Source organism: Saimiri boliviensis, chromosome 12 (assembly GCF_048565385.1).
Source record: "Saimiri boliviensis isolate mSaiBol1 chromosome 12, mSaiBol1.pri, whole genome shotgun sequence".
Classification (NCBI taxonomy): domain Eukaryota; kingdom Metazoa; phylum Chordata; class Mammalia; order Primates; family Cebidae; genus Saimiri; species Saimiri boliviensis.
The window spans coordinates 31,766,332-31,787,961 of record NC_133460.1 but is presented as its reverse complement, the minus strand read 5'-3'; the positions used below and the strand labels follow the sequence as shown (position 1 = coordinate 31,787,961).

The window sequence follows — 21,630 nt, the reverse complement described above, 5'->3', positions numbered from 1 at the left end:
ACTGAAATTGGAGATGAGGATTTGGGCTTGTGATTTCTAAAATAAGTATGTGTATATGTGTTCATATTTACGTATATACGCACATATATGCATGTATATTTATGCAGGGATAGGTAATCCTATCTATCCAGGCACAAAATTACCAGCTCTGTCTACAGAAAGGACCTAGTAGAGACACCCCAGTAACAATGAGCATATCTGCTTTCCAGAACTTAGTTTCTAATACCTCACTAAAAGGAACCAGGGCTCCTGAATAAGTGGTTAATTCCAGGGTCAGAGGAGATAAATTATAAAATGAGTCTAAAATGTTTTGCAATGCCAAAAAGTAAAAAATGTTTAGGTATGTCACAGGGAACTAGGAACTAGCTTGAAAGGAAAGGACTGACTCCCACTGGCCAAATCTGGGACAATGTGTCCCCTCTAATTCATTAGAGAACAGTAATAAATTTTGCATCATTGAAGAAAAATAGGAATCCATGATTCTACATCAATACGTAAGGCAAGGAAAGGGAAGGGAAAGAAAAACTACGACTCTCCACTATAAACCTAAATTTAAACTGCTTGGCACAGCATCCAGGATCCTCTGTCATCTGGGGCCCAATCTGCTTTCCTGGCCTATCTTTCACTAGGCGGCCAAGCAGCAGAGACTACCTAGGTTTACCTAACGAAGCCCATCGTCCGTACTCTCCCACGTGCCCGACATCCCAACAGAAGTTATCAGCCCAAATATATCCCACACTTCCCATTTCGATGTCACCATTCGTGCTAAGACTACTGCTCATCTCTTCCTGCTCAACATGACTCTCCTCTGGGAATGTTCCCAAGCCCTATTTAGTGTCCTTTCCTTTCCATGCTTCCCAAAACACTCTGCTTGGCTATCTCAAGAGGACTTTAACTCATTCACCTTGTTTTTTTTTTTTTTTTACAATAAACTGAAACTAGGAGCACTGCATGAACACGAGAATGGATAAACAAACTGGGCTATATTCATACAATGAAATATAATTCAGCAATAAAAAATGAATTACTATACCTCCAACAACATGGATGAATTTCAAACACTCTAAGTGAAAGAAGCCTTCACAGGAAAGAGTGGGTTTTTTATAAACACATTTATATAAAATTCCAGAAAATCTAAGCTAATCTTCGGAGAAAAATATTCAGAAGAATGGTGGGTTAGGGAAGGTAGGCAGGGAATGACTGATGGAACGTGAGGGAACTTTCTGGTGTGGTATTAATATCCTGTATCTTTACAGGAGTATGGTTTCATCAAAACTCTTATCTTGGCTGGGTATGGTGGCTCAAACTGGTAATCCTAACACTTAGGGAGGCCAAAGCGGGAGGAATGCTTGAGCCCAGGAGTTCAAGACTAGCCTGGGCAATGTGCCAAAACTCTGTCTCAACAACAACAACAAAAAAATTAGCTGGGCATAGTGATGGCATGCCTGTACTCCTAACTATTTGGGAGGCTAAAGTAGGATTGCTTGAGTCTGGGAGGTGGAGGCAGCAGTGAGCTGTGATCCTCCCAGGGCACTCCAGCCCGGGTGACAGAGTGAGACCGTCTCAAACAACAATAACAATCACTACCTCATATCATAGCATCACGTGGCGGCTATTCCATGGACATGGAGAATAATTAACTTTAGCATTAACTGCAAGCAATGATTTTGAAGGCACTTACTAGAATACATTGGTTTGTATTCTAACCACAAGTTACTATGGTATTTTGGCCAACAAGGCCGATGCATCTGTAATGCTCCTCTCCATAAACATCTGATGTCTACTATGCAACAGGGACTATGCCAGATGTGCTTCTGCAGGGCTCTTGTTTCTATACAACTTTTAAGTTTACAAAGCATTTTCCTGAACAGTTTCTCAATTAATTTACAACATATTTTCTTTTTCTTTCTTCTTTTTTTTAGACGGAGTCTCACTCCATTGCCCAGGCTGGAGTGCAGTGGCACAATCTTGGCTCACTGTAACCTCTATCTTCCAGGTTCAAGTGATTGTCATGTCTCAACCTATCAGTTGCTAGGATTACAGGTGCGTGCCACCATGCCCGGCTAATTTTTATATTTTTATTAGAGATGGGGTTTGACCATGTTGGCCAGGCTGGTCTCGAACTCCTGACCTCAAGAGATCAGCTTGCTTCCATCTCCCAAAGTGCTGAGATTACAGGTGTGAGCCACAACGCCCAGCCTACAACGTATTTCTTAATTGCTTATCTGTAGTTTCTGCTCTCAAGTAAGTCTTTTGCTTCCTAGGAGAAGCTAATGGTTATTGGGCTTCCTGCCTGAGAAAGCGCTCAGATATATGTGGAATTAGTTTATTTCCTAAAATGTTGCTGTATCTATATATATGTAAGACCTGCTATCCTTTAATGAAAATAAAAGCTGTGATTATATCCCATATAACTTTACTATGGCAGTTTTAAATCAAAGAGTTTTAATTATACATTAAAAACCGGATATATGTAATACTGCCTTTATGAATGTGATTCTTTATATATTTGGAAGGTACTGCTGTGCATGCATGTGTGTGTGCACATGCGTATGTAGCACTCTGAATACATGCATGTTGAGGACGCATTCTTTTATTAACTGATTTTAAATGTCAAAAGGTAAAATGAGAGGCAAAACAATCTCCCATTCATATGACCTCATTTTGCATACAGATTTATAATGTACAAAGTGAGCTAGTTTATAATGAATAAGAAGTGGACATTTAAATTCACTGTAAGAAGTGGTAATTAAAATGTCACAGACACAGCTTGGTATGTTAAAATTGAACACTAAACTTTGACTAGTATTTCGCTAAAAGTTAAGTTACTGTCAACTATCCATCAAATTCCACAAGGGTAAACATCTTCATTAGCTTTTTGCTTTTAGTAGAAAAAATGTTTGCTTATAGAAAGGCTGTATTTTCAAACCTCTACAAATATCTTTTTCCATAAAGCAATTAACAAAAATCTGGCTGCCACAGGAACATTTTCACCTATTTTAAATTAGGGTATTATTTACATGCAATGGAATTCACTTGTTTTAAAAGTAGTTTGGTTAACTTTGGGAATTGCATATAACCATGTAACTATTGCTACAATCGAGATATAGAACAATGCCCTTTTCCTAAAAAGATTCCTCATGTCACTCTGCACTTAATACACACTGTCGCAGCAACCACTAATCTGTTTATACTCCTATTTACATAGTTTTGCCTTTTCTGGAAGTTCATATAAATGAAATCACACAATATTTAGTCTTTTGACTGTTTTCACTTAGCATAATACTTTGAGAGTCAGTCACATGGCTGTTAGTATTAGTACTCTTTATTTTATAGTATGGCTGTATCACAATTTATTCATTTACTAGCTGATGGACCTTTAGGCTGCTTTCAACTTTTTGTCATGATAAATAATGCTGCTAGGAACATTCGGGTAAAAGCTAGCTTTTACTATTAAAAACATTAAGTTTTTATTTTTCAAAGATAAATACCTAGAAGAATTTCTGGGTGATATATAGAAATGCATTTGCAATTTAACTTTACAAGAAATTGCCAAACTCTTTATTGGCTATTTGTATATCTTCTCTGAAGAATCTTTGAAATCTTTTGACCTCATCCACCTTTTCAAGAAACTGGGTTGTCAGGAGGCGGAGGCTGTGGTGAGCTGAGATCGTGCCACTGCACTCCAGCGTGGGTAACAAGAGTGAAACTGTCTCAAAAAAAAATAAAAAAATAAAAGAAACTGGGTTGTTTTTTTGAATTGCTGAGTATATATTGTAAGAGCATATATGATTATGATACAACTATTTTGTATGTAGATACAACTGTTTTATTAGATATTCAGTTTAAAAATTTTTGGCCAGGCGTGGTAGCTCATGCCTGTAATCCTAGCACTTTGGGAAGTGGGTGAACTGCTTGAGCTCAGGAGTTAGAGACCAGCCTGGACAACATGGTGAATCTCCATCTCTATTTAAAAGGAAAAAAAGGAAAAGAACATTTTTTCCAGTATGTGCCTTCTCTTCACAGTTTCTTAACAGTATCTTTTGAAGAAAAGAAGATTAAATTCTAAGTCCAATTTATCAGTATTTTTCTTTTATGCTTTTGTTATATCTAAGAAATCTTTGCCTAATGCAAGACACTAAGGTTTCAATTTTTTTTCTTCTAACAGTGGTATCACTTTAGTTCTTCCATTCTGTTCTATGAGTCGCTTCAAGTTCATTTTAAATGTGGTGTAGCATAAGAACAGAAATGCAGTTATGGGCATAGTTACCCAGTTGTTTCGGTACCTCTGTCAGGAATTTTTGGTTTTTCCAAATTCTCAATAGTTATTAGCTTCAAGATTCAGGAATGAAGAATTCCCAAATCATAAAATATTCTGCATTTTTAATAGCACTGTGTTATATGTTTTTGAATAATGAGTTATAAATACCAAGTCACTTTTATGTGATACAGTTATACTAAAAGTTTCAGGGGTCAGTTCTATAAAGTAAGATATAATAATATATGCACAGGTCACTATTATGAACCAACAAACTGTGAGAAAAGCATATATTTCAATAACACGTAAAAATAACCTCTACCTGATATAGACATTTGGTAACAGAAAACATTACAAACACAGTAGCACCAAATGAATGCCAAATAAATACCATTTAAAAATTGAAAGATGCCACAAATATTTAGTATTTAAAAGTTATTCTTAAATGATACTTAAAAACACATAAGCATTAATTGTTAATATCTGTTTCATGAAAAATATTCCAAATGTAGAAAAGCTTCTTTCATGTTATGTTAATGATGGTCAAACCCTTAAGAGTGTGTCCAAGGCAAATTGCAGTTGGGCTTCAGCCTGCATACGGCTTTATATAAGCCCATTTCCTTTCCTAGTTTTGAAAATATTTTGTCTGCTTGCCTTGATTTTGCTCTTAAAATTGATTCTGCTTTTCCTAATTCAAATTTTATATCAGCTGATTTCACGTTAAGAGTATTCCATAATCATACTCACACATCTTCTCTTTACATCTCTCCTATAAAAGTATTTAAAAACAACTGTAGCCTTCATTAAACACCCAAACACGGAAAAACACCAGTGAACATGATTGGATTCTATGAGCTAATGTAATGTAACGTTTGGCTATCCTAGCAAGGTTAACAGCACAACACAGGAATCACGCTTCAAAGCTACCAACTTAAGGGCTGCTGCCAAAACTTCTATCTTCAAACAAGAGTTCCAGGATTTTGTAACGTGTACTCATGTGCATAAACTCAGCAGATTTTTTTTTTTTTTTTTTTTTTTGAGACGGAGTTTTGCTCTTGTTACCCAGGCTGGAGTGCAATGGTGCGATCTTGGCTCACCACAACCTCCGCCTCCTGGGTTCAGGCAATTCTCCTGACTCAGCCTCCTGAGTAGCTGGGATTACAGGCACGCGCCACCATGCCCAGCTAATGTTTTTTTTTTTTTATTTTTTTTTATTTTTTAGTAGAGACGGGGTTTCACCATGTTGACCAGGACGGTCTTTCACCATGTTGACCAGGACGGTCTCTATCTCTTGACCTTGTGATCCACTCGCCTCGGCCTCCCAAAGTGCTGGGATTACAGGCTTGAGCCACCGCGCCCGGCCAACTCAGCAGATTTTTATTGAGAAGAATGACTCACTGTAAATAGCAGGCAGGGCCATAAACACACATAACACACACTTGCAATATGGTAACAGTGACAGAATGACTTGACTGAACTGCCACTCCTTCTCTCCTACTTGTTGCTGAAAATGATGACCTTAATCTCTGACTCTTAAGTGTTGCTGACTGTGCTCTTGCCTTTCACCCGAGGTTGGGGAATTCCTTTAAACTAGTGATACCCATGTTGGCTGCTAAAACGTTAATTCTTGCAGGATTTTTCCTTTTTCCTTATTTCTTGACTGATTTTTCTCACAATATGGAATAAGAGACAAATGTCTATAAATGCCAAGAAGGAATTCTTTCATGGAAAAACTATTGGAAATCAACTGATCACACGTGTGTGGTTGTATTCTTGGACTCTCTATTCTGTTCCACTTTCTGTCTTTCCTTACCAGTCCCACACTATAGTACTGCAGTTTTACAGTAAGTTTTTTTTTTTTTTTCTTAAAAGAGATGGGGTCTGGCTCTGTTACCTGGACTGGAGTGCAATCATAATTCACTGTAATCATAACTCACTGTAATCATAACTCGCTGTAGCCCCAACCTCCCAGGCTCAAGTGATCCTCCCACCTCCACCTCCTGAGTAGCTGGGACTACAGGCATGCACCACCATGCCTAATTTAATTTTTTTTTTTTTTTTTTTTTTTGTAGAGATGGGGGTCTTGCTATGTTGCTCAGGCTGGTTCTGAACTCCTGCGCTCACGTGATCCTCCCTCCTTGGCCTCCCAAGTGCCGGTATTACAGTCATGAATCACCATTCCTGGCCTATGGTAAGTCTTAAAGATAGGTATAGCAAGTCCTTTAGTTGGCTGGAACGTTCATGTTGCTATATAAAATACCAGTCCCCTTTCATTTTAAAAGGCTTCTGTTTATATCATTCTCTCATTTGGTAACTGTATATGACTCTTTGAAGCTGGACACACGTACACTCCCATTTTTCAGAAAAGAAGCCTCATCTTCAGGGTAAATGACCTTCCCTAGGTACTGCAGCTGGGCAGGTGGGTCTCAGACTGTATTCCAAGGTCAATGTTTTTGCCACTGCTTTACAACCTCTAGGGCCAGATCTCCTCACTGCACTGGTCTCAACTGAAAAGAGACTCCCTAACCCCCATGGAGGAGCCCAAACAGATATTTACCCTGTCACATTCATCTCCCTGCCCTGTTTTATTTTCCTCCCCCTACTCGCCTCTGCCTTGCTTCTTATTTATGTCCTTACTTATCTATTCTCTCTCTTTGCCTCTAGAATGTATGGTCCATGAGAGTGGGCTCTTACACTGCTTGTACTCTCCATAACTGGCACAGGGCCTGGCACAGAGTAAGTTCTTGGCTAAGGTTGGCTGAATGGATGAAATAAGTAAGTGAAAGCTCCCTCCCCAAAAGCAATAATGCAAGTGACAAACAACAAACTGCTTATTTTATCCTGAATTAGAAACAGTATTAATACAGTTTACATTCCCATGTAGTCAGCTTCTCCTGCTAGGTTGAATGAAAACGCATTCCCTACTAGATGTAGCTAAGGAATTGAAGGAATGTCCCACTGTGCAAACTACCTCACACAGCAAAATAAGCTAGAGAGATCCCGTAAGTCGGAGCTAGAAATGCCTTTTTATTGTATCAACAAACTCTCACGGTGAATTTGAATTCCATGAGCATGACTGTTTCTGTGTTTTGGGGCTCGATCTAGGTGGGAGAGGAGAGGATGTTGGACAACCTATGCTCAGCTTGGAAGCCAGACCCTCAGAGATCACTGACAAACTAAGATTCTTATTTCTAATAAAGAATTTGAGTCTTGGGACTAGGCACATTGGCTCACGCCTGTAATCTCAGCACTTTGGGAGGCTGAGACGGGCAAATCACTTGAGGTCAGGAGTTCAAGACCAGCCTGGCCAACATGGTGAAACCATGTCTCTACCAAACATAGAAAAAATAGCTGGGCGTTGTGGTATGTGCCCGTAATCCTAGCTACTTGGGAGGCTGAGGCAGGAGAACTACTTGAACCCGGGAGGCGGAGGGTGCGTCGAGCCAAGATCATACCACTGTACTCCAGCTTGGGTGACAGAGTGAGACTCTGTCTCAAAAAACAAAATTAATTGAGTCTCAAAACAAAATTAACATTAAATAAGGTCTGAATGGTAGCTGTCTGGTAATAAAGGTAGCTGTCTTGTGCAATGGGTGGCGGGGGAATGGGGCGGGGGAGAGGGGGAAAGGGGGAGAGAGGGAGAGAGAGAGAAAACACGAATGCATTGTGTATGTGCTCTATCCTAGACATAAAGCTTACCTGTGAATATGAGGCTTAAAAGAAAAACTGGTTCATCATTACAAGGAATCAATGGCATTCATTAAGAAATACTCCACAAGAACCTGTTTTGACTATTTCAAACAATCCCCTATTTTCAACTCACTTTAACAAAGAAAAAATTAATTGATGCAAACATGAAAGATATTATGTTAATAATAATTTCTAAATGTAAAACATATACTCAACATACAATTAGTTGGATCTGAATTTAGAACATCTGAAATTTTCAGAGGCTAGGATGAAATTTACTTTTGTACTAAAATTTACCTTTTGACTTTGATGAAAGGACTTACTAATCAAATCAGTAACATAATCAAGGCTATAAAAAGAAAAACAAAATATCATCCCTGCATACCAAAAAGCCAACTATTTTAGAAAATAAACAACTTTAAAAAAATTTTCAGGAAGTTACACATGACCGATGAACACACTATTTATCTGCAGAGAGAAGATAACACCTACGGAGGAAAACAGAACAGGAGAGTCAGCATCAGAGAATGGGGTATCAGCTCACCTTGCAGGCACTCTCTTTGCAGAGGAAATTAGGGAGAAAAATGTCAAAGAGCTCTGCTCTGCATAAAGGCAGAAACAGAAATCTGAGTGTTCTACAAAAGGCGGGTTCACCCAATAGAGCCCTGCAAAATCTCAGCACAAGCAGGCCCTAGATTCCTAAACCAAGCAGGTGATAAGGACTGAAGCCATGTCAGTAGGGAGCAAGGCTGTAATAGAATCTCCCACCCCAGAGAAGCCAGGGGACTGGTATCACCCCAGGCCAGTAGGAGCTGGATAGGAGAAAGCGATCCTCTGCAAGCTCAGCAGCACCAGGTACAATGGCAAAGAGTGGGAATGAGGCGATATGAGTGGACAAATGGGGGCAAGTAGCCATCCCCCACATACTGAGTAGTGAGGACTCCAGCTCCCTTCTGCCAATCTGTACCCAGAGCACAGAAGTCAGGCTTCTTTCAGGCTTTTATTCCCCAAGCTGGAAATCAGAGAATCGATCTCTAAAAAAAACTGAATCCTTACAGCTAATACCACATTAATGTTGGAAGACTGAAAGCTTTCCTCCTAAGATCAGGAATAACACAAAGATGTCGGCTCTCACAGCTTCTATTCAACAATGTAATAGAGGCCCTAGCCAGAGCAAAAAGGCAAGAGGAAGAAAAATTTGTATGGGAAAATTTATACTGGGGAAATCTGTAGATATGATTGTTTAAACAAAAAATACCCAATAACTCTAAAATAAATTATTAGAACTAATAAGGGAATAAGTAAGGAAGGTGTAAGAATACAAGGTCAAAACAAAAAACCTATTCTACTTCTTTATACTAGCAATAAATGACTAGAAATGGAACTTTAAAAATACATGAGTTATAACAGATCAAAAGGCAAAATATGCAGGGACAACTCCAGCATAGCACATGCAAAATTTGTATGCTGAAAACTATAATACACTGATGAGAGAAATCAAAGAAAGCCTAAGTAAGTGAAAAGATATACTATGTTCATGGGTTGGAAGACTCAATGTAGTTAAGATGTTAATTCTCCTCAAAATGGTTTACAGGTTCAACACAATTCCAATCAAAGAGCTAACAGGCTTTTTGTAGAAACTGAAAAACTGACTAAAATTTTTGTTGAAAGTGAAGGACTTAGAATAAACTCTTTTATAAAAAAAAATCCGCAAGATTAAAGAGTACACTATTTGATTTCAAGGCTCACTGTAAAGCTACAGTAATCAAGACAAGATGGTATCAGTCAAAGAACAGACATATAAATCAATGAAATAAAAGAGTCTAGAAATAGACCCATACGTATACGACCAAATGATTTGACTAAGGAGTCGAGGTAATTCAGTGGGGAAATGATATTCTTTTCATAAAACAGTGCTGGAGTAACTCGGTATCTACATGTAAAATATAAACTCATACCCATGCCTCATAGATCATATACCTAACATAAAACTGAGAATAAAAACTGCTAAAAAATATGAGAAAATCTTTGTGATATTATTTAGGCAGAGAGTTCTTATATAGCTATAAGAAGTGTAAACCATAAAGGAATGGAATCAGCCTCAGAGAAAAGACATATTAATTATAAAGCCAACTTTTCACCTCATCATCCTACATAGAAAGACCATCAATGAGATCTGCCCCACACCCAGAGCTTCTCATCAATTTTTAGTTCATTCTTAAAAAATAATGGATGGCCAAGAACAGTGAAATATATGAAGAAAGCTTCTAACATGAGAGACAAAAACCAAAACAGACCAATACACAGATAGAAAAAAGGAACTCTGAGGAAACAAGCACAGAAAGAATAGGGAGCTGAAGGAAACTCTACAAACTACAGCCAGTCCTTGCTTTGCATGTAGTACCGAATCATAAAAACGTCTGGACAACTGAAAAGGTGCAAAGCAATCTTAATGATCAATAGGAAAAATGGATTTTTCTGTGGCCTTTAGAAATTTTTGTCACAACATTACTAAGTCTCTGACTGTGAGTTAAAAATAGAGAAATGAAAAAAAGTAAAACCATAACATTTAGCACACTGCAATTTAAAGGATCAGAAACCACTGGGAATTAAAGTGTTTTATTACTTTGTATAAAACTTAGGTCCATACAACAATATAGATCAAATACTGAATAATAAATAAGAGACAAATCTCTTGTTCAGAAAAATTCCAGACACTCCTCCCTAAAGGAAGTGGAACATAACAACCACCACTTAGGCCTGGGCTGTGTACAGTGACTTCCTTTCAAAGAGCACAGTGTGGAAAGAGAGCGAACAGTAACTTCACGTGGAGAGACCTGAGAAACACCACTTCAACCCAGGTGATGAAGTTAACATCACAAGTAAGAAATCACATTGACAGCATGTTCCCTTGATATGAAGGGATGAGGATGGCACTTCATCACGTGTCTTCCATCCAAAACCCACAACCTTAGTCTAACCATTAGAAAAATATCAGACAAACTCAAGTTGGAGGACATTCCATACATTAGCTGAAATTCACCCTGAAACTGTCAAGTAATCAGAAACAAAGAGAGTCAGAGAAACCATCACAGTCTAAAGGAGCCTATGGAGACATGATGGCCAAATGTAATGTGGTATCCTCGATGAGATCCTGAAACTGAAATAGAAAAAGGACATTAGGTAAAAACTGAGGAAATGTGAATAAAGTATGAGCTTTTGTTAAAAACAAAACAAAAAAAACCTTTATTCAGAGTAGTTTAAACAGTGTGTGCCTTCTTCTTGTCATATAACTTATGATACGGAGTGTTTCTTCTATGCCTGGGTGAACTGTCGTACGCCTTTGTCAATATGAATCAGCTTCCAATGGGTTATCCTTGGCACTTCCAATGACGTATCTCTGACAGCTCCTTTAACGTGAAATCTCATGCTGGTGTTACTTCCTCTGGGAAGTCTTCATCCTTTTTGTCACAACCAGTTTCCTCATTGATGCTGATAAGTTGCCTTCCTTAAGTTCCTCAGACTGCAGATTTACAGCAACTCAAATGGCAGCAGTGTCAACATTCCCATGGTCAGCCAATTCTTCTTTATAACTCTATTGTTTTGATTTGAATTTCACTTTCGACATTATCACTTATTGGTTCCTTGTGACACTTTCATCTTGGTGGATCAATTCCCTCTTTTGATTATCCATTTGAAAAGAATGTTGCCTGGGTTTATCACTGAGAAACAAGGAGACAACACAATGACATGTTTTGCTGTCTGAGTGAATAGAATAATGAATGTGCAGTGACCAGTCACACAGACTCTGAAAGAAGTGCCCTGATTAATGACCGATCAGGACATGTATCTGTTTTCTACACAGGGATGAGTGGACTGAAGAGCTAGTAGTGAAGTTTGCACTTTATTCAATTACTCACAGTTAATACATCGTAGTCATTGAAATTGGAATCATATTACTGGGGGACTGTTGTTATTTAACTAACCTGGCGACTAAAATCCATGCATATCAGAACCATGCACAGAGAACTACTTAAAAAATCAAAGTCCTTACAGACGTAAAAGATAATTCTACATCCAAGAAAGAAGAGCTGTATACATTCTTTCAAAGGAATATTGTGAGGACAAGAATTCTTAGAAATTAAAATAGGAGTTGAAAGAAAAAAAATCAATGAAAGTGTTAAAGGGGGAAGGTCAGGGAAATGTCCAAGAAATTGAACAAAAAGATGAAAGAAAATAGAATAGAACAGACAAAGACAAAAACATTAGAGGATAAATCCAGGAAACCTGACATTTAACCATGGGAGTTCCTGAAAGAAAGGAGAGAGAAATGAAAGAAAAAAAAACTGTCAAGGAAATAAAACAATACATTTCCCTGTAAGTTGCAAGTCTCCAGCCTGTAACAGCCCATAGGGAGTATTACTCAGCATTAACACTTCCAAGGCTCATTACTGTGGAATTTCCAAATACTGGGAGAGAAAAAAAATATTCTCAAAAATTTCACAAAGGCCCAAAGTAGGGGGAAGGTGGGGGGAGAGGGGGAGAGGGAGGGAGGGAGGGAGGGAGGGAGGGAGAGAGAGAGAGAGATGAAGAAGAAGAAAAGAAATAGAGGCTATATACAAAGGATATTGAATAAAAGTGGTATCAGATTTCTGGACAGTATGTTTGTATGTAAAGACACAAAGACAATGGAGCAACTTCCATTCCAGCCAAGATGCAGTTAACAGGAACTGGATTTACCCACTCGCCTAAAACAACCAAAAGAATCAGACAAAATACCACTTGAAACAATGGTTCTGAAAGCACTGGACACTGGACAAGGAAGCACGGTGACCCATGAGAGACAGGAAACAAACGAGGTGAACCCAACGACTGCTCTAGTTTACTGGTTAGAAAACCCTGAAGAGCTGCACAGGGATTCTTTGATGATTCAGCAGAGGACTGATCAGCACATAATGGGTGAGCAATTCCCCAGGGCTGGGGAAAGAACCATCCAAAAGAATCCAAGGGAACAATATGTGGTGCTCATAAAGGGCTGAGAACCATGTCTGTTCCCACCAGCTAACTTGGGAAAACATATACATCACAGCACTGGGGAGAGTATTTTGGAAGGTCTTAGGTGAACACTGTTCCAGACCCACCAAACTACAAAAGACCTGAAAGAATCAAATTGATTCCAAGCATTTCAACGACATTTTAGAACACAGCTCAAGAACATTTATAGTAATACAAAAATATCTGGCACACCATAAGTAAAATTTATAATATATGGCATCTTATTAGAGACTACCAGGTTTCCTTCCTGTAGGAGACAGCTTAAAAAAAAAAAAAAAGAAAAAGAAAAAATAACAAAGACTATCAGGTATGCAAAAAGGCAGAAAAACTCAACCTACAGTAACAGTATTCAGTGAACTGAAAGTGATCTGGAACTGACAGAGATGTTAGAATTAACAGAGCAAGACACTGAAAGGTATTATGACTGCATTCCACGTGTTCAAAACAGTAAGCTACGAACTGAACAGAATTTCTAGAAATGAAAAGTACAATGTCTGCAATGAAGGCCCAGTGATGGTAACTATCCAAAATGAAACACAGAGAAAAAGAACTTTAAATAATTAAAAAGAGCATCTGTGAACTAGGGGACAACTTCAAGCACCTCAATATACATGAATAAAGTCCCTAAAAGAGAAAATGAGAGCAGAAAAAAGAAAAAAAAAAAAATCTTTCAAAGCAATGGTTGAAAAATGTCAAAACTTTTCTTTTTTTTTTTTTGAGACAAGATCTTATTCTGTCACTCAGGCTGGAGTGCCCTGACACAATCATAGTTCACTGCAGCCTTGACCTCCCCAGGCTCAAGTGATCTTCCCACTTCAGCCTCCCTAGTAGCTAGGACTACTGGCATGGGCTACCATGTCCAGCTAATTCTGTGTGTGTGTATTTTTTTTTTTTTTTTTTTTTTTTTTGCAGTGACAGGGTTTTGCCTTATTGCCCAGGCTGGTCATGAACTTTTGGGTTCAAGAGATCCACCCACCTCAGCCTCCCAAAGCGCTGGGATTACAGGCCCGAGCCACTGCATCCAGCCTGAAATGTCTAAACTTGATTAAAGCTATAAACCCAGAAATCCAAGAAGCTCAACAAATCTCAAGACGATTAGAAACCTGAAGAAAACATTACCAGGGTACATCATAATCAAATTACTCAAAACTCACAATAAAGAAAAAAACTGTAAAAAGTAGCTACAAAAAAGTTGTGCTACATAGAAAAGAAACAAAAATAGGGATGACAACAGATTTCTGTTGAGAAACAATGCAAGTGAGAAGAAAGTGGAGCAGTATCTTTAAAGAATGAAAGAAAAAAAAACCCTGTCCATTTAGAATTCTACACCCAGCAAACACATCTTTCAAAAATGAATGTGGGCTGGGTGTGGTGGTTCATGCCTATAATCCCAGAACTTTGGGAGGCTAAGGCAGGTGGATCATGAGGTCAGGAGTTCAAGACCAGCCAGGCCAACGTGGTGAAACCTCACCTCTACTGAAAATACAAAAAAATTAGCTGAAAATGGTGGCATGTACCTGTAATCCCAACTATTCCTGAGGCTAAGGCAGGAGAATTGCTTCAAACAGGACCCAGAAGGTGGAGGTTGCTGTTCCCCACATTCCCCCACCCACCAAAAAAAAAAAAAAAAAAAAAAAAAAAAAAGAATGTGAGGCTGGGTGCAGTGGCTCACTCCCAGCACTTTGGTAGGCCAAAGTGGGCAGATCGTCTGAGGTCAGGAGTTTAAAACCAGGCTGGACAACATGGCAGAACACTGTCTCTACTAAAGATACAAAAATTAGCCAGGTGTGGTGGTACACTCGGAGGCTGAAGCAGGGGAACTCCTTGAATCAAGGAGGCAGAGGGTGCAGTGAGCTGTGATCACGCCACTGCACTCCAGCTTGGGCAATGAAGGGAGACTGTCTCAAAAAAAAAAAAAAAAAAAAAAGAAGGTGAAATAAAGACATTTTTTTACATACAAAAGAATGTGGGAGGCTGAGGCAGGATCACTTGCGCCCAGGAATTGGAGACTAGTCTGGACAACATAATGAAACCTCATTAAGCTGAAAGAGTTCATCACCAGCAGGTCCTTGCCCTAAGACATAGTTGACTCCTTCAGACAAAAGGAAAATGGTAACAGATGGAAATATGGAAATACAGGAAGGCATGAGAAAATGTTTACATGGATAAATACAAATTTCTTTTCCATTTCTTTCTTTTTTATGAGATAGGATTTCACTCTGTCACGTAGGCTGGAGTGCAGAGGTGTGAACACAGCTCACTGCAGCCTCAACCTCCTAGGCTCAAGGGATCCTCCTACCTCAGCCTCCCAAGTAGCTGGGAATATAGATGTGTGCCACCAAGCTCGGGTGCCACCAAGCTTGGCTAATTTTTTGGCTTTCTACAGAGATAGAGTCTTACCATGTAGCCCAGGCTGGTCTCAAACTCTGGGCTCAAGGGATCCTCCCACTGTGGCCGCCCAGAGTGCTGAGATAACAGGGGTGAGCCACCGTGCCCAGTGTAAGATTTCTTATTACTTAATTCTTTTTAGAAAATCACTGACTAAATAAGAAATGTAACAATGTTGCATGCTGTTAATAACATAAACGTAAATGACACTAACAGCACAAAGATTGGGAACTGGGAAATTTAAGTACATTACTGTAAGGTTCTTACGCTATATGTGAGTTGATATAACTTGAAGGAAGACTTTGATAGGTTAAAAGAGTATATTATATATCCTAATTCAATCTCAACCAAAAATTTAGCAGATGCTTTTATATAAATACATAAGCTGATACTAAAGTTCACAGGGAGCTGCAAAGGATCTAGTACAGCCAAAACAATTATGAAAAAGAAGACCAAAGAGAACAAAGTTGGAAGAAGGCTGAAGGTGGAGAAAGGAAAGCAACCTGGAGTGCATGAGAGCAACAGAGCTGAATCCTTACCTATCCTATTTGCAGGTCAAAAGACAAACAGGAAAAGTAAGAAGTATGGATGGAGGTGGAGGCCATTATCCTTAGAAAACTCACACAGGAACAGAAAACCATACACTGCATGTTCTCACTTATAAGCAGGTACTTTGCTCCCATAAAATGGACCCAAAGAAGGGAATGACGGGCACTTAGGGCCTACTTGAGGGTAGAGTGTGGGAGGAGGGTCAGAAAAAATAACTCTTGGATACTAGGCTTAGTACCTGGCTGACAAAATAATCTGCACAAGAAACTTTTTTTACATGAATTTACCTATATGGCAAATCTGCACATGCACCCCCTGAAGCTAAAATAAAAGTTTTAAAAAATGAAGAAGCAGCAGTAAATACATTATTTGAGAAAATAAATATCAAAAGAAAGAACTGAAAATGGTTGTCCCTGAGGGACAGGATGGGGGTAGCAGAGGACTGCTGCTTTTTATTATAAACTTTTTTTTACTATTTGGCTTTTAAAGACAATGTTCTTATCTTTCACTGAAAATACTCTTTTTAAATGTCAAGGACTTCACAAAGATTCACTCAATATGTGAAAAACCTCTACAGCAATAGTAAATCATTACTTGTCTTTATAGGGTATATAGAACTCAGCTCTGTTATGAATGGCTTTACAACCTTGAACAAGACAGCTACTTTGAGCCTGCAGCCCTCTTTTGTAACATGACAGAGGATGGACCAGATCACCTCCAAGCCTTCTGGCTCTCCAAGTCCATGTTTATCAGATAACATTTTTGCTCACAGTTACAGACACCACCTACCCATTCTTTAAAAGAATACATTACACTTCTTCAAAAAATGTCCTCCCATTTATCTTCATTTCCATCCATCCGAGTTACTGTGGTATTACTATATTCCACAATTATTAACATTTGCAAATAGAAATGACACAAAAGAAAATATTCAAAGCCAGTTACCTAAACAATAAAGTTTCTATCTTAATCCTGTGTGTTTCTGAAGATGTTCCAGCTCTTTGAAAACTGACATCTTTGGTTCCTTCTGGTTTTCCTATAAACCCACTAACTGTAACTGAGAAGAAATGAAAACCCCCTAAATACCATCTGGGCAGGGTCAAATTTGGAAGTAAACTACTGCTCCACAAATAATGACAAAAAAAGAGGTATATGCCTAGAAGGATCCAACCACTCCTCTCTCCTCTCTGCTTGTGCACCCTTCTTTTTCTGATGCGCCCTGCAGCTAAATGACCAGAAATAATAGAGAGAAATGTGGATTAATTTGCAACTAGAGCAAACTAGAAACTAATCTGCCAAGAATTCAGTCATTAATTTATGATGATGAACTAATGTACCACATGGTTATTCACAAGAATTCCCCAATTCTCTTTATCAAATAGATGACACCTAATGTAATACTCAGAAAATAGTGGTCTGAATACTGATTTCTGTGGCATTGCATGATACTGATTTCCTTTTATTTTCCCTTAAAAAAAATGGCTTGAAAAGTCTTCAGATCTAATATTCCAAGTCATGTTCATACTCCCACCTTCAGGTGGCTCTTTTAGTCTGAACAACAGGTAAGGCAATAAAAATAAGGTAGATTATGGCACAATTATGAAAAGAATGTCATTCTTCTCTGCCTTATTGTAAGCAAAGCAAGTGAAAGCATTCCTAGCATGACTTCATATTGTTAAAAGCCAAAAAGCAGTGTGAATGCCCTTCCTGAGTAGGACAGTGGGTAGCAAGACATGTTCCAAGTGTGGCACAGGATTTCCTGTTCGTTTACTTATTTAAACGTTTTTCCAAGTAACCATAAGGCAGTACTTGTTAGGTGCGGGAACACTAAGAGGAAAGAATAAGTGACAATCCCCAACTCTATCTTTTCACTTCTTAAAAGAGCCCCAAAAGCAAAGAATTCCCAAGGACTCCGGGTGGCACAGAAGGCATTTCAGAAGGCATTTCTAGTGTCAGGGAAGGTTCATAAATGAATATCTGAGGAGGGAGGAGGCATTTTAGAAAGAGCACAAATGGGATTTTGGAAAAGAGAGGTGAGGGCTTGAATTTATTTATTGGTTTTGTGACCCTGAGCAAGTTCCTCAATTAAAAACTGAGTTACTGTGAAGATTAAATAAGAAACAAAACAAAATAGGAAAGCTCACGTTATGGTGCTTGGTGCATTAGAGACTCAGTAAATGCCAGTGCCTTCTCTGTCAGCTCTGTTTCTTATGGTTGGAAAGGTAGACGATCGGTCCATGGTTTTTGAGAAGACACTGATCTGGGTCTTCAGGGAGAAGACCAATGAAAAACATCAGGAAAAGAGGAGGGGAAAAGAGAAGGAAGAACAGTAAGGAGGCACAAAGGGCAAGAACAGCTTGTACAGGACAGTCCTCAACACTGGGCAGCAGGGAGGCAAGTGTCCCAGCAGCCTTGCCAATGGGCAGGTAAGCAGGTGTCTGTTTGGAATGTGTGGATCACCAAGAACCACCCCAACTGTCCTACTCTATTGGAAATGTACACAGGCTTTTAGTTTCACAGTGTGACTTCTCCCCAACATTTTATTATGAAAGCTTCAAACATATAGAAAAGTTTAAAGAACTGTACAGTACAGGCAGTGATGTGTGCCTGCAATCCTAGCTACTTGGGAGGCTGAGGTGGGAGGACCGCTTGAGCCCAGGAGCAGGAGACCAGCTAGGGCAACACAGCAAGATCCCATTACTAAATAAATGAATAAATAAATAAAACTAAAAATAAAACATTAAAAAAACTAAAATTTATAAAAGAAGAAAGAAAAAAAAAAAAGCCAGGCACAGTGTAATCCCAGCACTTTGGGAGGCCAAGGTGGGTGGATCATCTGAGGTCAGGAATTCATGACCAGTCTGGCCAACATGGTGAAACCCTGTCTCTACTAAAAATACAAAATTATCCAGGTGTCGTGGCACATGCCTATAATCCTAGCTACTTGGGAGACTGAGGCAAGAGAACTGCTTGAACCTGGGAGGCAGAGGTTGTAGTGAGCCAAGATTGCACCACTGCACTCCAGCCTGGAAAGCAAAAGTGAAACTCCATCAAAAAACAAAAGCCAAACTGCATAGTAAATACCTGTGCACCCACCACAGATTTGAGTCCTTTTGCCTTTGGGAAAGGGGGGCACAAATGGGAGGTTCTAGAATATTCTCATTTTGCAAACACTTGGTTTCTGCACTATCAGCAAGCTGAATGAATGAAAAATCTTTGCTTCAGAGATTTTTGAATGATGAAAAAGGAGGCCCCTCAAATCTGGAGAGAGTAAACATGGAACCACCTACCAGCACAAGGACAAACTTGGTTTTGGGCCACAGCAGCCATTTTTCATTCTTCCACCAATCTCCCCGAAATAAACACAAACATGCTGCAGTTTCTGCTGGCTTATGATGTACTAGCAGAATTTTTAGTAAGCATAAAGTGTCAAAAAAAGAGAACTACGAGGAAAATGTTAAAGATTTCTACATCTGGCAACTAAAATACAGGATTTATACATTTAATGCTTTATTCCCACTAACACTACTATAAATTATACAGGACTAATCCTAAATGCACATGATTTGAGCAACTCAAACAGGAAATGTGTTTTGCATTTAGTTAACAGACATGGAAAAAACAGTATTTCAATCCCCTAAAATCTAAGTGTGCTGAGGATAATTTGTTTCAATTATTAGCACCTTATACTATCACAAAAAATTATACTATTATATGAAGATAAATACTCAGTAATATAACACATTGTTAGAAACACAAATGACAATGACTTTTAAAAATGGTTAATGAAATATCTAACATGAAGGTATGGAAAGAAAACACTGATTTTCAAATATTACTGCTATTATGAAACATGAAAGCATTCTAACAAAACAAAGGTCATATAAGTGTAAGGTGATGTTAAACTTAGTTTCCTGTTATTTAAAATAAAATCTTGAGATGACATACTGCTTTAATGTGTGAGGTGAAAGGAGGTTTTCAGTGCTGAATTCCAAATTTCTGCATACAGGAGCTTTTAAATGGAAATGCTGAATTCTATTGGAGACAGTGACAAACCTATGTTTTCCAATTTAAAGAAAGCTAAGTCATGGCTAAAATCTCCTAAACTTTAATAAAATAATTACAAAGTCAAAAAAAAAACCAAAAACAAAAAACAACTACTACAGAAATCTTAGAGTTTGAATTATTATTACTATTTTTTGAGACAGGGTCTCACTCAGTCACCCTCGGCCAGAGTACAGTAGTACAACCTCGGCTCATTGCAGCCTCGACTTCCTAAGCTCAAATAATCCTCCCACCTCAGCCTCCCATGCAGCTGTGACTACAGGGGCACATCAGAACGCCCAGCTAACTTCTGTATTTTTTGTAGAGACAGGGATTTGCCATGTTGCCCAGGCTGGTCTTGAACTCCTGAGCTTAAGCAATCTGCCCACCTCGGAATTCCAAAGGGTTGGGATTATAGGCATGAGCCATCTGGCCTGGCTGAGTTTGAATTACTTTTTAAAATACAAATATATAATTTTTTTTTGAGGTGGGTGTTGCTCTGTTCCCCAGGGTCTTGCTCTGTTGCCATGGCATGATCACAGCTCAACAGTACCTCAAACTTCTCAGCACAAGCAATTCTCCAACCTCAGCCTTCTGAGTAGCTGGGACTACAGGCATGCATGCCTGGCTAATTTTTTATTTTTCATTTTTTGTGGAGATGGGATCTTGCTGTGTTGCCCAGGCTGGTCTTTAAGCTGTCCTTCAGCAATCCTCATATCTTGTCTTCCCAAAGTGCTAGGATTACAGGGATGAGCTACCATACCCAGCCAATATAGGTAATTTTTAATAAAGGTAATTTTTAATAAATACAGTTGTTCTGCTTCCAAAGCTGTGCTTTTGTCAAAGTCTATATGCTCTAGCTCGATTAAAGCAGACCTTCATCTAAAAATCCACACATCCAGTTGCCTGATGTGTTACAGCCCATAAAACAGGTGAGAAGAGAAAGGCGATATCTAAAAACCATTTTAATAAAGCACAAAATAGAAAAGTAACAGAAAATTACGGGCTCAAAAATATTTCATATTATCATATGATAATTCACTCATATGAATTACTAATAATTCATAATTCTCTGTTTACATTTTTTAAGTATTCTAGGTCTCTCATCAACATTCTATTCCCAACCATCAAAAGAAAGATTTCATGGCAAATTCTACTACAAAAATAGTATTCCAAGTTGTCTGAATCTCTTTAAAAATTTTTTTTTAATTATGGCAAAGTACACATAAAATTTAGCATCTTAACTAGTTTAAGCGTACAGTTCTGCAGTGTTAAGTCCATTCACAATGCTGGGCAACCAATCTCCAGAACTGAAACACATTAGACAACTCCCCATTCCCATCTCTCCTTAGCTGGTGGCCATCACCACTCTACTTTCTATGAATCTGACTTACTCTAGGAATCTCATAAGTGGAATCATCTGGTGTTTTGTCTTTTTTGTGATGGGCTTATTTCATTTTGCATAATGTCCTCAAGGTGCTTCTACAGCTAAGGAGAAGAATTTACATCTATATCTTTATCTTAACCAAACTATGTTTTTACAATTTGCTTGAAGTAAACTGAAGCATGTATTAGAATCTCCTTCCTTTTTAAGGCTGTTTAATATTCCACAGTAAGCCTATGACACGTTTTGCTTATCCAAGTGG

At 38.6% G+C, this 21,630-nt stretch overlaps 1 protein-coding gene across 4 annotated transcripts in view; it reads right to left on the bottom strand.

The window, feature by feature from the left end:
- The window catches only part of PARN (poly(A)-specific ribonuclease), a 204,079-nt gene that overhangs the window by 15,425 nt on the left and 167,024 nt on the right, over positions 1 to 21,630 (bottom strand). The window contains exons 23-24 of one of the 4 annotated variants that reach the window (XR_012512809.1): positions 11,193 to 11,670; positions 6,299 to 11,108 (exon numbers count right to left, since the gene is read on the bottom strand). The exons of 2 other annotated variants lie outside the window; for them this stretch is intronic. Coding sequence is in view for 1 of the 2 variants with exons in the window: in XM_039478242.2 (XP_039334176.1) it covers positions 11,583 to 11,670 (88 nt within the window). In the remaining variant the exon portion in view is untranslated. Of the gene's footprint in view, positions 1 to 6,298; positions 11,671 to 21,630 lie in introns of those variants that run through there. One more of the 4 variants, XM_039478242.2, reaches the window with a different exon arrangement.